General features: G+C 56.7%; 2 protein-coding genes across 2 annotated transcripts; both read left to right on the top strand.

Moving 5' to 3' along the window:
- Window positions 1-4: 4 nt before the first annotated feature.
- On the top strand, window positions 5-1,990 carry LOC112819125 (paramyosin; the record flags this gene model as incomplete). The annotated part of the gene is made up of 4 exons (XM_025866157.1): window positions 5-22; window positions 907-1,002; window positions 1,133-1,267; window positions 1,855-1,990. Coding segments are annotated over 4 exons (267 nt in total), but the record flags the coding sequence as incomplete, so codon positions are not given.
- A 4,286-nt stretch (window positions 1,991-6,276) lies between these two features.
- On the top strand, window positions 6,277-13,941 carry LOC112819127 (myosin-6; the record flags this gene model as incomplete). The annotated part of the gene is made up of 13 exons (XM_025866158.2): window positions 6,277-6,334; window positions 6,980-7,012; window positions 7,290-7,508; window positions 8,759-8,902; window positions 9,144-9,300; window positions 9,390-9,417; window positions 9,707-9,818; window positions 10,300-10,392; window positions 11,139-11,202; window positions 11,421-11,519; window positions 11,965-12,068; window positions 12,156-12,294; window positions 13,742-13,941. Coding segments are annotated over exons 3-13 (1,341 nt in total), but the record flags the coding sequence as incomplete, so codon positions are not given.
- Window positions 13,942-13,946: the final 5 nt, after the last annotated feature.

Below are 13,946 nucleotides of genomic sequence, written 5' to 3'. Positions count from 1 at the left end.
CATCAAGGAGCTGACCTACCAGGTGCGGGCATGGTGGCTGCTCTGGGCTGGATCCCCTGCACCACCGCCTGAAGCCAGGGTGATACTACCAACAGGAATGAAATGTTCTCTCTTAGCCTCCCCCAGGGCGAGGAGTGGGAGTGCGGCCCCCGGCTGCCCCGTTTCCACTCTGCCGAGCCCTGTTCTCCCCTGACTGTCCCCTGGCTAGAGGTCAACCTCTGAGCCTCTTGGCCTGGGAGCTCTGCCTCCAAGCTCACCCTCTACCTGTCCCCTGGGGACAACACCCAAAGCTCCAGACAGAGCTCACCCAGCACAGATTCCCAGAAAGCAAGTATGCCACCAAGCTCTGGCTGGGTGCCATGACCACCAAAATACACCAAAAACTACCCCGAAGTCATTCAACACATCTCAGAACTTTTTGGTTTGTTTTCTAGAATCAGACTCCTAATTAGATTTTGCTTCTGTTCCAATCCAGAAAGTTACCATCTCGAGACACACATGTCCTTAGATCAAGTCTCTGTCATTTTCCTGTATCCCGGGAAAGCTCAGTATGCTGTCCCAGCGTTACTGCCAGTGCGTGCTGGCTTCTAGGACAGGAGTGCTTATCCTCCATGGGGCCCCAGGACCCTTAAGGGCCTCCTCCCTGGAACAGTGCACACGCATGGTTTTGTGCAGAATTTCGGGATTCCATCAGCTCCCTAGACTCTTTCCTGAAACAAAACATTAAAAATATTAATAGTTTTTGATGGTAAAAAAAAAATTATAAGGCGAGTGCAAGAGTTTGTTAAGGATCAGAAAGAAGTGGGTGAAGATATTACATTCCAGGTAAAGTCAACAAGCGGGGGGAGGGGACAGGCTGCCTCCCATGACCATGCCCTCCTCACTCCTAACCACCCCGCCCCCCAGACGGAGGAGGACAGAAAGAACCTGCTGCGGCTGCAGGACCTGGTGGACAAGTTGCAGCTGAAGGTCAAGGCCTACAAGCGCCAGGCCGAGGAGGCGGTGAGTGGCCCTGCTAGGGCCTGGGCCTGGAGGAGAGACCCCGGGGAGCTGCGCCCTGCCCCCGGCTGGGAGGCTGAGAGAACCTCTGGCCTCCTCTCACCTCAGCCTCCCCGTCCCCGAACCCCCACAGGAGGAGCAGGCCAACACCAACCTGTCCAAGTTCCGCAAGGTGCAGCACGAGCTGGATGAGGCGGAGGAGCGCGCGGACATCGCCGAGTCCCAGGTCAACAAGCTGCGGGCCAAGAGCCGCGACATCGGCACCAAGGTGGGTCCCTTCCCTGGGCCTCACTAGTCGCCCCGTGTCAGCACATCCGCCAACATCAGTGCCCCTCAGACCGAGCCCACTCATGCCAGGGATGCCTCCTCTTCATTCACCCCCCCACAACTGAACCCTGGAGGCCCAAAGGGCCAGGTAATGCAGTCATCCGTGACTTCTAAGATTCTTCCAGCTCTAACTTTCAATGACTTTGTGATTCCCAGCCCTAATGTGGTCAGCAACCTTAGAAGACCCCAATTTGTATACACCCACTATGTCCCAGTTCCCCCCAACTGCTGGTCTTCTCTCATCTTCCACCTAGTTTTGGCCTATAGCCTAGTAACACAGCCCTAAAGTGGACAGCCTAGAGGACCCCCTTGCCCTCACTCAGGCAGCTTCCCTCTGGCCGACCTCAGGGCCCTCACCCCTCCACACCGACCCCTAGGACACATCTCTCACCACCAGGGGGGCCTCCCTCAGGCCCAGAGCGGTCCCCCACCCCATTGGGTGCCCCATCTCCCCTTTGTTTTCTGTGCCCGTCCCTGCCCAACACCCACCTTCCCAGAGTTAATTTGGACTTTGTTTCCTTTCAAAAGGGCTTGAATGAAGAGTAGTTTTGCCACATCGTCTTGATCGGCCCCATCCTGAGGGTGCTGATGAAGCCCCAGTTCCAGGGCCTCTATAGCAGCCCCTTTGGAGGAAGCAGAATAAAGTTATTTTCCTTGAAGCCAAGATCCGGCCTCCAGACTCTTCTTCACTGCCCGCCAGCCACAGGGACATGAACATGGGGTGGGGGGGTGGCTCAAGGGAGGAGGGGCCGCTTCACAGACAGCCCAAGGAGGCCTTCCTGGAGAGCCTGGAGGCTCTGAGCATCCTTGGGGCAGCACTGGCCCAGATGGTCCCCTTCGTCTCCTCCTCCTCAGCAGGTGATACCTGTCCTCTCAGCCCTCTCCCTGGTCCAGAGACCCGCCCCTCAGGGTTCAAAATTTAGAAAAACCCTTAAGGCTTGCTTAGAGCATGCGGAGCCCATCTGCTGTGGACTTAACGCTGACCGACACGACCCCCACCACCGACAGCACCACTGAGGGCTGCTGGGAGAGGGCCGCCGGGAGAGGTTTAAGTATAGGGATGCCCTCTGAGGTGTGGGGTAATGGCAGGTGTCTGAGAGGGCACAGGGACTTGTGACTGCAGTCCATTTTACCCTTGTAGACACAGCCACCACTGTCTCCAACCACCCCGAGGCCAGGGCCCCCACCCCACCACAGCCAGAACTGTACCCTCAGCCCACCGTCTTCAGATCCCCCTTAGGTCCCTCTCTGTCCACAGCGCTCCTTTCTTCTCCTTCACCCCTTCCTGCTGTGACTTCCTTTCCCAAGACCCTCCTCATCTGGGCTTGCTGGAAGATGAGGCATCTTTGGCCCATTTATGGCTGGCCATCTGGAGGGGAGGCAGGCAGATGAGGGACTGTGGAGAGGAGAGTCCTGTGTGAACAGGCCTCTGGCGGGAGGTGGGGGGCGCGGGCTGGGTACGGTGGCGGTGGCAGAGGGCTGGCAAGTGGAGAAAGGAGCAAGCCTCCTCCCAACGAAACAAGCCCAGCCCCCTGGAGTCACGGCCACACCTGGGTTGCTGAGGGAAGGCCTGGCACTGTGAGCCATAGGCGGCAGGTTCTCGCGAGGCATGGGGCTGTCAGCCACCCACTGGGAACCCCAGAAGGCCTGGCTCAGCCCTGGACCGAATCTCCCGCAGCCAACCACACAGCCGCTCCAGCCAGGCTCCTCCTCAGCCCCGCTCTGAGCAGCCAGGGAGAGGGCTCACCCTAGGAAGAATCAGAGAATAGGAGGAAGGGGCGGCGCGGAGAGGGGGGATAACTGAAGAGGGTGGTAGTGGGGGGGGCAGGGCTCAAGAAACTGGGGGCCAGGGGTCCAGGGGAACCAAGAGAGAGAGAAGATACAAGCAGTGAGGAGGCCTCAGAAAGATCCATGGGCTCTCATCCTTGTCCTCACGGCCGCCTCCACCTTCCCACCCCAGGACCACTTCTCTTCCTAGGAAGGACTTGGGGAGCAATGAAGAAGTCAGCAGAGGAAAGGGAGAGGCAGGAGAGCCCTGAGAACACAAGCTGACTGCGGGAGCAGAGGAGAGAGGTGGGGGGCATGGTGGAGCCCGGCCACGGGCGAGAGGAGAGGGCTGATGGGTGGCGGAGCAGAAAGGCAGGGTGAACTTTGGAGAGAGGATGCCGCAGGAGCTGAGGGGGATGCTACCGGGCAAGGGAAGAAATCCTGGGTCACCTTCAGATATGAGGAAAATCGGCAAGGCCAGGAGTAGTGACGTTAGAGAGGGGCGGACAGAGACCCTGGAGCAAGACGCAGAGGCAGAGATGAGACAGGCGGAGGGTGAGCGGAGGTAGGGCTGAGAGCAAGCAGAGACTCGTGGAAATGTCGGCATATCAGCCCCCAGGATGGGCAGAAACCTGGCTCCAGGGAGACTCGGAGGCCAGGCCCAACTTTGAGACAGGGAACCGGGCAGAGGGAAAGGGAGGTCAGCCAGAGACAGAGATCCCGGGAGCCAGGCACAGGGTGGCGACCTGGTGTCCCCTCACCTGTGACAGGAGTCTCCATCCCATGCCCTCACGCTCCAGAACTTGCAGCACAATGAGATACTGCTGTGGGAGGCAGCTGAGGGAGGACAGAGCGCAGGGATGGATGTGAAAGCTGGCGGAGAGGAGGGGACCTATGGGGGGGAAGTTGGGGGGAGATGGACCAGAGAAGGAGGCTGAGCCCTGGAATTAACCTCTTCCCTCTTCCTCCTTCCACTGGAGAGAGACAGTGGGAATGGCCTGCCCACCCCTCACCCGCTGTTCCACCTCTACTGAGTCTGGCCTGCTCACAACACAGGGTTCCCTGAGGACAAAGCCTGGTCTCTGTCGGCTAGACCTAACCCAGCCTGACCTGGTGTTCTCAGCCCCTTATCACCTCCCCAGGGCAATGGGAACCGGGCACTGACGCACTGGGCTAACCCCCCAGCTTGTACACCAGGGCCTCAAGTGACCTAGAGCTGGGGACATCCCTTGGGGGGTAACACTTTGGTGTATGTACCTGAAGGAGATGTGGATGTGGGGTTGACGCAGGTTCCCCCCCGCAAGGACACTGGGTATAGGGTACAAGTCCCCTGGAACAGATGTGTGTTCCTGAGTCTAGTAATGGGGCAGTGGAGGGTCCTAGGGAGTTGGGGACCTCGGGGGAGAAGCCACATGTTTAATGGAAACCTCTCCTACCCGGAGGAACTGACCCTTGTCTGTCCTACCCCCCTCCACACTCTAGAGCTATATTGAGAGGTGACAGTGGATGGGGTGGGAGGGGGGAGCTGGGAGAGTGTTCCTGCATGTGAGGGTGTGTGGAAAAGCCAGAGCAGGGGAGTCTGGCTTTGTTTCCTGAACACAATGTCCACTTAGTCATACCAGGCACGGCCTGCTGAAGACCCGACACCTACTGCTTCTGAGAGGTGGCATCGCTGGAGGCCAGGGAGGGGGGCCTTGAGGGCCTGGGGCACTCGGGGACGTCTGCAAAGAAGGGCATGTGAGTATGAGCCCCAGGAAGGTTGGGAGAGGACACCAGAGTTCTACCTGAGGAGGGGGAGACGGACTGCAGAGCCCCCCGCCCCACCCCATGGAACGCAGAGCTTGGGGCCCAGCTGGTGTAAATCCCTGGGCCTGCCAGGCGCCCCAGCCAGCCTCAGCAGCACCTGCACCTTCTGGCAGCCGGGAAGGGAGCAGCCCCCCACCCCCACCCCTCCTCCCTCGGGCCAGGATTAATGCCTCCTGCCTTTCCCCACCCCCTCCCCGTCCCACACCAGGATTAGCGGAGGGTAAAACTTCTGTGTGTGAAAGTGGGTGTGCAAATGTGCGTATCAGTGTGCCTAACAGCAAGTGGGAAAATCTGTGATCGTAAGTGTGTAAGTGTGAACGATCTGCATGTGTGGGGCTAAGAATGCACATGGACGTGCGTTTGGCAGGTCGATAGGGGAGGGTACAGGACTGTGGGTCTGAGTGCAAATCTGCTGTGGTGGCCTGGGAGAATTCCCTCTCCTTTGAGAGGACAGATGGTGGCCACTTCATCGGGAGCATCGCGGGAGGGGCCAAGGGCTCCAGATGTGTCCCCAAAGCAGCACAGCCTCAAGTCCTCAGGAGGATACCTGCCTGGAGATTTGGGGAACAGAAGGAAACCAAGCACTGCATTTGTGCAGAGAGAGGGTAACACAGACATCTTCTTTTTTCTTTTTTTTTAAAATATTTTATTTATTTATTTGACAGAGAGAGACACAGCGAGAGCAGGAACACAAGCAGGGGGAGTGGGAGAGGGAGAAGCAGGCTTCCCGCGGAGCAGGAAGCCCGATGCGGGGCTCGATCCCAGGACCCTGGGATCATGACCTGAGCCGAAGGCAGACGCTTAACGACTGAGCCACTCAGGCGCCCAACATCTTCTTTTTTTCTAACAAAGGGAGTCATGGAGCTGGGCAGTAGATTCCCGTTGTTGGACATCCCGGCTCCAGCTCCCAGCCCCTAACACTGTGGGACTTCAGGTCAGAGAGGGTAGGCAGATGCTCCCAGCCTGGGGCTGTGTGAGGACAGGCCAGGGTAGAAACGGGTAGAAGGGTGGGGAACCCATGGTTGGGGTGCAGGGGACAGCATCTGACCTGTAGGAGAAGGTGACTCTTGCCCAGTGTGCTCAGCTCACCCTTCAGGTTAAAAATAACAAAGGTAAGGGCCTGGCGGGCACGGGCGTTTGTGCGAGAAGGTCCTGTCTTCCTGCTATCTGCCATACATCAGTTCTTTGGAGGGAAGGAATGTGCCCAAGGACTAAAAAAAGGCCCTGGAGCCAGAGGGGCTAGGGTGACAGACCTTTCATGGGCAAATCTAGAGGCCCTGCTGTCCTCCTGTCACCTCCAGAGCCAAGGGATCAAGGGAGGAGGAGCTGGGAGGGAGGGTCCCTCCGGAAGGACTCCAAATTTAGGCAGGGGGTGGGGGCAGCAGGGTATAAAGGAGATTGCTCCCGAGGACAGACAGACACTCCTCTGAACAAGGTAAGAGGGAGTTTGGGAGACTCTTTGGCCAGTCCCCAGAGCCCCCACCTTGGGGGACTCTGCCTTCTTGGAGAATGGGGTGCAGGGTGGTCTGAGGCCCAAGGGTGCTGCTAGAACTGCCTTGCTCCAACCCCAGGAAGTTCCCACTGATAGCGGGGAGGTTCCCAGGGAAAAACCAGAAACTTCTCTCCTCTGATCTGCCTTTCTTTCCCTGCCTCTGCTGTCCCCTACTTTCTGTATCCTCCATGCTCTGTCTCCATCCTCCTCCCACCTCGGATGGCTTTCTGCTCTTTGTCTGGCTTGATTTTGTCGCCTGGTCTTTGTCAATACCCGTCACTGTGGTACTTCTTTGTCTGTCCCCTTGCCCTTCCTTCCTGGCTGCGTGTTCTAATAGCCTCACCTCTCTCTAAATTACTCTGATCCCACCTCCGCCCCTGGCGCTTTCACTAACTCTGCATCCTTTCTTCGCTGACTCTCTGCATCTTCTCTCTCCCAAATTCCCCATTTGGTCTGTCCTGCTCATCCGGCTCTTTGGGTCGATCCACCTGGCTCACTTCTCCCCAATGGCCCTTCTCCACTGTTCTCTCTCCTTGTCTGGTCTTCCCTCTGCCTACCTGCGTCTCTGTGGCTCCACCCATGGTTCAGAATCTTCAGGATTCTCTGTGAAGAGATAACCAGGTGAGAACCACGCCCAATTTTCTCCTGGGAGCCAGGTTGCTGGACCAGGGCCCCCTGTCTCTCCTCCAGGCAGCTCAGCACCTCCCCGTGCAGACCCTTAGAGAGGCTCCTTCAGCTCCTTCAGTCAGAGGGCAAAGGAAGTAGAACCTGAAGCTTGGGGAGGACAGGACCCAGGCCCGGATCTTCTCAGTGGGAGGGAAGAACACAGCGCCAGGTGGTGAGGAGGTGTGGCCAGGAGTAGGTGCCACCCACCGAGGCTTGGGCCCTCCTGTCGCAGGCACGGGGAAGCACTAAAATGACTGATGCGCAGATGGCCGATTTTGGGGCGGCAGCCCAGTACCTCCGCAAGTCAGAGAAGGAGCGTCTGGAGGCCCAGACCCGGCCCTTCGACATCCGCACTGAATGCTTCGTGCCCGATGACAAGGAGGAGTTTGTGAAGGCCAAGATCTTGTCCCGGGAAGGGGGCAAGGTCACTGCTGAAACAGAGAATGGCAAGGTGTGTGGGGCATAGTGCCAGGGAAAGGGAGAGAAGGTTTGGTGGGGGTTGCATTGGGGGGGGCACTTGCAGTGGGAGCTGAAGGCTCTGGAGAAGAGCCAAAGTCAGCAGGAGTGCAGGACATGCCCCCTCGAGGAACCCAGCTCTTCGGTGAGAACTCTGACGTTTCTCAAATGGACCTGAGCGGGTGTAACAGGGCACCACACCAGGGATGTGTGCCCTTTGCCAGATATGGAGCTGGGGCAAGGGTGGGGGGACCTCCCCTGGGATCTGCCTCAGCAGGGTCCTGGAGATAAAGAAGACACAGACACCGCGTCAAGTAAAGTTCCCTCTTGAATGTGTGTCCCGTCTCTCTGTGCCTCAGTTTCCTCCATGGACCAACTCCCCCAAATCCACCTCACTCAAACCAAGAGCAAACTCTTAGACCCAGATGAACGCAAAAAGCAGGAACTCTTGAGCTGAACGCTCAGTCCCGGGGCTGGTGACTAGCCCTCAGAAGTCCACAGTACCTGCTTCCTCACGCAAGCCGTGAGAACTGCCACTGGTCACTAGCAGCAGCTCACAACTGTCTGCCTTCACACATACCAACTGAATGTTGGGTCCCAACGAGGTGTGCAACGACAGGCCACGATCTGCTGGGGGCTTTGACTCTGATCCCGGCTCTGCTACTGGCTATCTACCAAGCTGGAAAACCGTTTAACTATTCTAGCCTAGCTTCTGCTACGTCAAAAACAATACCAGAATACCTACCTGCAGGGTCTGATCACATCAGGGCATGGCGAACTGACTGGTACCAATCGAACCACACTGATGGTGACCAATGGGGAGTGTAGGGTTGGTAGGTGAGTTGTTTTCCAGCAGGGCACGGTTTGCCCTGAGCAACTGATGCCCACAAGCAATGCCCCCAGGAGTCAGGGTAAGGTGTGTGCACAGACTGGAGAGCTGCCAGCCCCGCCAAGTTTGCCCCTAGATGCTTGAAGCAGGGACAGAAAGGTGCTGCTCATGCGCACAAGCCTTGGGCACTGGCAAGACACAGAGACCCTAGCAGGAAGGGACAGTGAGCAGTAAGTTGTCTGGGGAGAGCACTATGGGGGAGCCACGGGGCAGGGCTTGGGCACTGGTCAAAGAAGAGTTGGGGGAGCGAGGCCAGGTAGTGGCCCATGTTCTGGGAGGAGGTAGGTGGGCGAGGCTGGTGAGCGCCGACTGGCAAGGTGGGAGTGTGGTCATCCCTGTCTATGCACCCACCCCAGACGGTGACCGTGAAGGAGGACCAGGTGTTGCAGCAGAACCCGCCCAAGTTTGACAAGATCGAGGACATGGCCATGCTGACCTTCCTGCACGAGCCCGCCGTACTCTTCAACCTCAAGGAGCGCTACGCCGCCTGGATGATCTACGTGAGTGCATGTGGCAGGAAGCCAGTCCTGGATGGAGGCTAAAGTAGGCCAGGGCAACTCTCTCAAGGCGAGGGGTCAGAACTCTCCCAAGGGGCCCAGCTCCCCTCTGCCCCCTTCCTACCCCTGGTCAGCTGCAGGAAGAGAGGAGCCAGTGGGGGTGACCAGGGACTCCCCTGCCTGTCACCACCTGCCCCAGGCTTCCCCCTCCAGCCCCTCATGCCTGCCCTCTCTCCTGCTCCAGACCTACTCGGGCCTCTTCTGTGTCACCGTCAATCCCTATAAGTGGCTGCCTGTGTACAACGCCGAGGTGGTGGCCGCCTACAGGGGCAAGAAGAGGAGCGAGGCGCCGCCCCACATCTTCTCCATCTCTGACAACGCCTATCAGTACATGCTGACAGGTGAGTCTGGCAGCCCTGACCTGTGACCCACCCCCTCAGCCCCGTACCGGTGGACTTGACCCTGTTGCCTCTCCTCTTTTCTCTTCCAGATCGGGAGAACCAGTCCATCCTCATCACGTGAGCAAATGCCATCCACCCACCTAGGGATTTGGCAGAGACCCAGGCTGATTCCTGGGGGTGCAGAGGGGAGGAAAGGTTTAAGGTTGTGATTGCAAGGAGTGCGGGGAGCTGGGCTCTCAGGAGGGATGTCAGGTGACCTACAATGATATGCAAATTCTGCAGGGCCCTGGGTCCTGGTGCAGGAGGTTAGAAGGCCAGGATTCTGAGGGAGGAGGGTGCAGTGGGCTGAACTCCAAATGGAGCTTAGGGGAAATCTTGGATTCTGATGGGTCCCTCTTGCCTCAAGTGGAGAATCTGGTGCAGGGAAGACTGTGAACACAAAACGTGTCATCCAGTACTTTGCCAGCATCGCGGCCATAGGTGACCGTGGCAAGAAGGACAATGCCAGTACAAACAAGGTACGGGGTGGGCCACAGGCTCAGCAGAGGGGACCTGGGGGCAGGCTGACCCAGGTGATCCCTAGCCTTGCCCTGAGGAACAGTGGGGACAGCACTACCGAGGCCAGTGCTCAAGATCTTCCTGGCGGGTGCCTGGGTGGCTCAGTCGGTTAAGCATCTGCCTTCAGCTCAGGTCATGATCCCAGGGTCCTGGGATCAAGTCCACATCAGGCTCCCTGCTCTGTAGGGAGCCTGCTTCTCCCTCTGCCTCTGCCTCTTTCTTTTCTCTCATGAATAAATAAATAAAATATTAAAAAAAAAAAAAAGACCTTCCTGGCAGGAGATACACACTCTGGTGTCTGTATATGGCCCTTCGGAGCCACAGACCCACCTGCAGTCCATCCAGCCCCACCCCCATTCCCCAGGACCAGAGCAGCCCCTGTCCTCCCTACTGCTGGAGATGGACAGAAGATAAACCCTCGGGGTTCTGCTGCTTTTACAGGGCACCCTGGAGGACCAGATCATCCAGGCCAACCCCGCCCTGGAGGCCTTCGGCAACGCCAAGACCGTCCGGAACGACAACTCCTCCCGCTTCGTGAGTGCCTTTGACAGCTGCCCACTGGCCTCATTTGGTCTCGACAAGAAAAGGGGGGGTGCTGTTTTGTCAACAGTCACTACACCCAGTTGATCATCCTGTGTTTGGCTTTGGGATATCAACAAGCATGCGGCGCACCAGCCTGTGCGTGTGCACACACACACACATACACACATACACTCAAACCCTCCTGACTCAGCCTGGCTCCCTGAGGTCGGAGAATTCAAGAAAAGAGACCCAGAGTCACCATAGCTATTCCATAGCCAAGTAATGGAGCTGATGTGTCACATTCTAGATTTTCCAAATGACTTTTTCCGGAACTCTTCCAGAACTCTTTCCAGAACTCTTGGAAGTGGGAAGAGAGCATAGGTACTGGAGCCAATTCTCCAGCATCCCACCCGCCCAGCAAGTCCCCACACCTCTCTAAGTCCCAGTTCCTTTATCTATGAAACAGAGGTAGCAATATTTACCTTGCAGGTTACTGAAAGGATTGAGATCATATCAGAGGTACAAACGGGAGGCATTGTATCTGTGTTCATTCCCGTGTTGTTGTTTCTGCTCAGAGATACTTAGTAATATGGAGATAAGCATGCTTTCCCCTGTTTTACTGAAACTAAACTGGGACACCAAATAGGTCATTAACATTTCCAGAACTACCCAGGGCTTTCTGGATTGTGTTGAGGTCCAAGATCTCCATTCTGTCCCTTCTGGCCAGTTCCCTGACTCTTTGTCCCATCCACCCCCAGGGGAAATTCATCAGGATCCACTTTGGAGCCACTGGAAAGTTGGCTTCTGCAGACATAGAGACCTGTGAGTATGGCAGGGAGCCCTGCACACCCCTCTGTGTCTTCCGCCTCTGTGTTCTTTCCCAGCTGGGCCACCCTATCTCAACATTCCCTCTCCATCTTTCCTCTTCCCCTGGCTCTGTCCATTTTGCTATAAGAGCATTTCTCCCCTAATCTCCACCCTTTTGCTGGACCAACTCTCTCCCCGTCCTTACCTGCCTTCCTCCCTTCTCCTCACTTCAGATCTCCTGGAGAAGTCCCGGGTGATCTTCCAGCTGAAGGCTGAGAGGAATTACCACATCTTCTACCAGATCCTGTCCAACAAGAAGCCAGAGCTGCTGGGTGAGCCTGCCTAATGCCTCAGTGCCCCCATTGCCCTCCCCAGGCGGGTTGGGTGTCCTCCTCCTGCTCACCTGCCCCTGTTCACCTCTCTCCTCCTTCAGTCTGCTTAGGTCTTCTCTTCCTTCCCCAACTCAGATCTGCCTGCAACTCCTCTCGCCTCTCTTCCCACTCTTTCTTTGTCATATTTCTTCTCCTCCTCCTGGTTGGTTTTCCCCTTCTCCTCCTTGTGCCTCCCCTGCTCCCAGGTGTCATTCTCCCACTGTCTTCCCTCCCCAGTCCCCTGCCTACTTTTTCATGTCTTTTGGATTCTCTGCATGGTCCTTGCTGACTCTCCTCCTCTCTCCCTGCTCCTGGTCCTCTCTTCCATTGTCCCTGCCCCACCCCCACCGTGCCCTTCTCCCAACCCCTCCCTGCCCGTCCCCTTCCCTGCTCCTTGCCTGGACAGACATGTTGCTGGTCACCAACAACCCCTACGACTACGCCTTCGTGTCTCAGGGAGAGGTGTCCGTGGCCTCCATCGATGACTCCGAGGAGCTCATGGCCACAGATGTGAGTGAGGAGGCAGCATGAGAGCTCCTGAGGGTTCCTGCGCCACCAAATCCAACCACCCTCTTTGCCTCTCTTGCTCTGTCCTAGAGCGCCTTTGACGTGTTGGGCTTCACTCCTGAGGAGAAAGCTGGAGTCTACAAGCTAACAGGCGCCATCATGCACTACGGGAACATGAAGTTCAAGCAGAAGCAGCGGGAGGAGCAGGCCGAGCCAGATGGCACCGAAGGTGCGGGCAGGTGCTGAAAAGGCCTGAGGTGCTGGGTGTTCACCTGTCATGAGGACATAGTCCACTGGGAGCAGGGTCTCCTGTTCTATGTCCAAAAGTGGTGCTTTTCAACAATTCTTGAAGAGCTAGGCTGACAACCTAGTTTTATTAAGGTTATTAGGACCATGACAGCAAAAGTGGGAGGAAACCAGAAGTATGACAAGCACGTGGGCAGTGGGCAGTACCTCTTCCCAGGGGCAGGGCCCTCACACTATCCAGCCCTACCTCTAGGCTTTCTCCTTGTTAGATCCTTGTCAGAGGCCACCCACTGTCCCCAGACAGGCTGGTTCTTGACGACCTGAGGCCTGTGGGGTAGATGGATGGGGTGAGAACCAGGGAGGGGCAAGGATGTGTGAGAGATGGGCAGACAGGGAGCCCCCTACAATCCTGCCAAATCTTCAACCCCAGCTGCACTGACCAGAAGTGAGTTCAGGATGTCTCCTCCTGGGCCCAAGACTCACCCAAGCTCAGGAAAGCACAGACTCTAGAGCTCTGCACATCCTGATCATTAACGCAGCGTGTATGTGGAGCATGCCCAGCCCTTGGATGAGCCCCTTTCAAGCCCTGTGCCATGTTCTGTTTGGGAGGTAAGGGCCAGGGGTCAGGATATAGCTTGGCATTAATATGTCGCATACCTCCCTGGGCCTCAGTTTCCTCCTTAGTGAAATGGAACAACAGTCCTTTCTAGCTCACTCTGGGGCTGTTGTAAGAATTTGTTGAGAAGGAAATGTCAAGGTGTGAACAGGGCTAGCTAGACAAATGCCCAAGAACATTCCTCTTAGCCTACCTTCAAGGACCCCTTCTGTGTCTATCCAGATCAAAATGCCAAGCCTGGGTTTCATGACAGGATGTCATCAGCTATCACAAAACTCTTGAAATTGAATCAAATACATTTTCTCTAAATAGAGATCGTATGTTGGATGGCACAGGTGGAGAGTTAGGGTGGGAGGGGTAACATGCTGTTAGGAACCTTGATTTCAAGTTGTTCACCACATAGATTAAGAGTGGAACAGGCCCAGTCCTGGATCAGATCCTGGGATGGGAGCAAAGGAGGCAGGGAGCAGCGCACATCTCTGTCAGACACAGTCCCTGCCTTGGAGACATGGGAATGTGCTCATAACAATGCTGGTCAAGGGCCTGGACCAGGGACACCGAGCAGATGTTAAAGACAGAGACGACAGGAACTGCTGGGTGGTGGGAGGTTCTGGACAGACGAGGAGGCCTGGGCTCCAACCTGATTCTGCACACTGGCTACGTGCCCCCTGGCAAGCCTCGTGCCCTTCCAGGCCTGGATGTGCAACTCTTAAGTGAAAGCGGATGGACCCGATGCTTCAGAAAGGCTCTGGCCCTGGAGCAGGGAAAGAGGGTCTGCCGAAAGTGCTTGCTTACTTCTTTCCTTCTCCACCAGATGCCGACAAGTCTGCCTACCTCATGGGGCTGAACTCAGCTGACCTGCTCAAGGGGCTGTGCCACCCTCGGGTGAAAGTGGGCAACGAATACGTCACCAAGGGGCAGAGCGTACAGCAGGTGTACTACTCCATCGGGGCACTGGCCAAGGCAGTGTACGAGAAGATGTTCAACTGGATGGTGACACGGATCAATGCCACCCTGGA

Source organism: Callorhinus ursinus, unplaced genomic scaffold, assembly GCF_003265705.2.
Source record: "Callorhinus ursinus isolate GAN/ISIS: 27379988/994484 unplaced genomic scaffold, GSC_fseal_2.0 scaffold1032, whole genome shotgun sequence".
Classification (NCBI taxonomy): Eukaryota; Metazoa; Chordata; class Mammalia; order Carnivora; family Otariidae; genus Callorhinus; species Callorhinus ursinus.
Note: the sequence above shows the minus strand (reverse complement) of the source record. Positions and strands in the feature narration are given on the sequence as shown.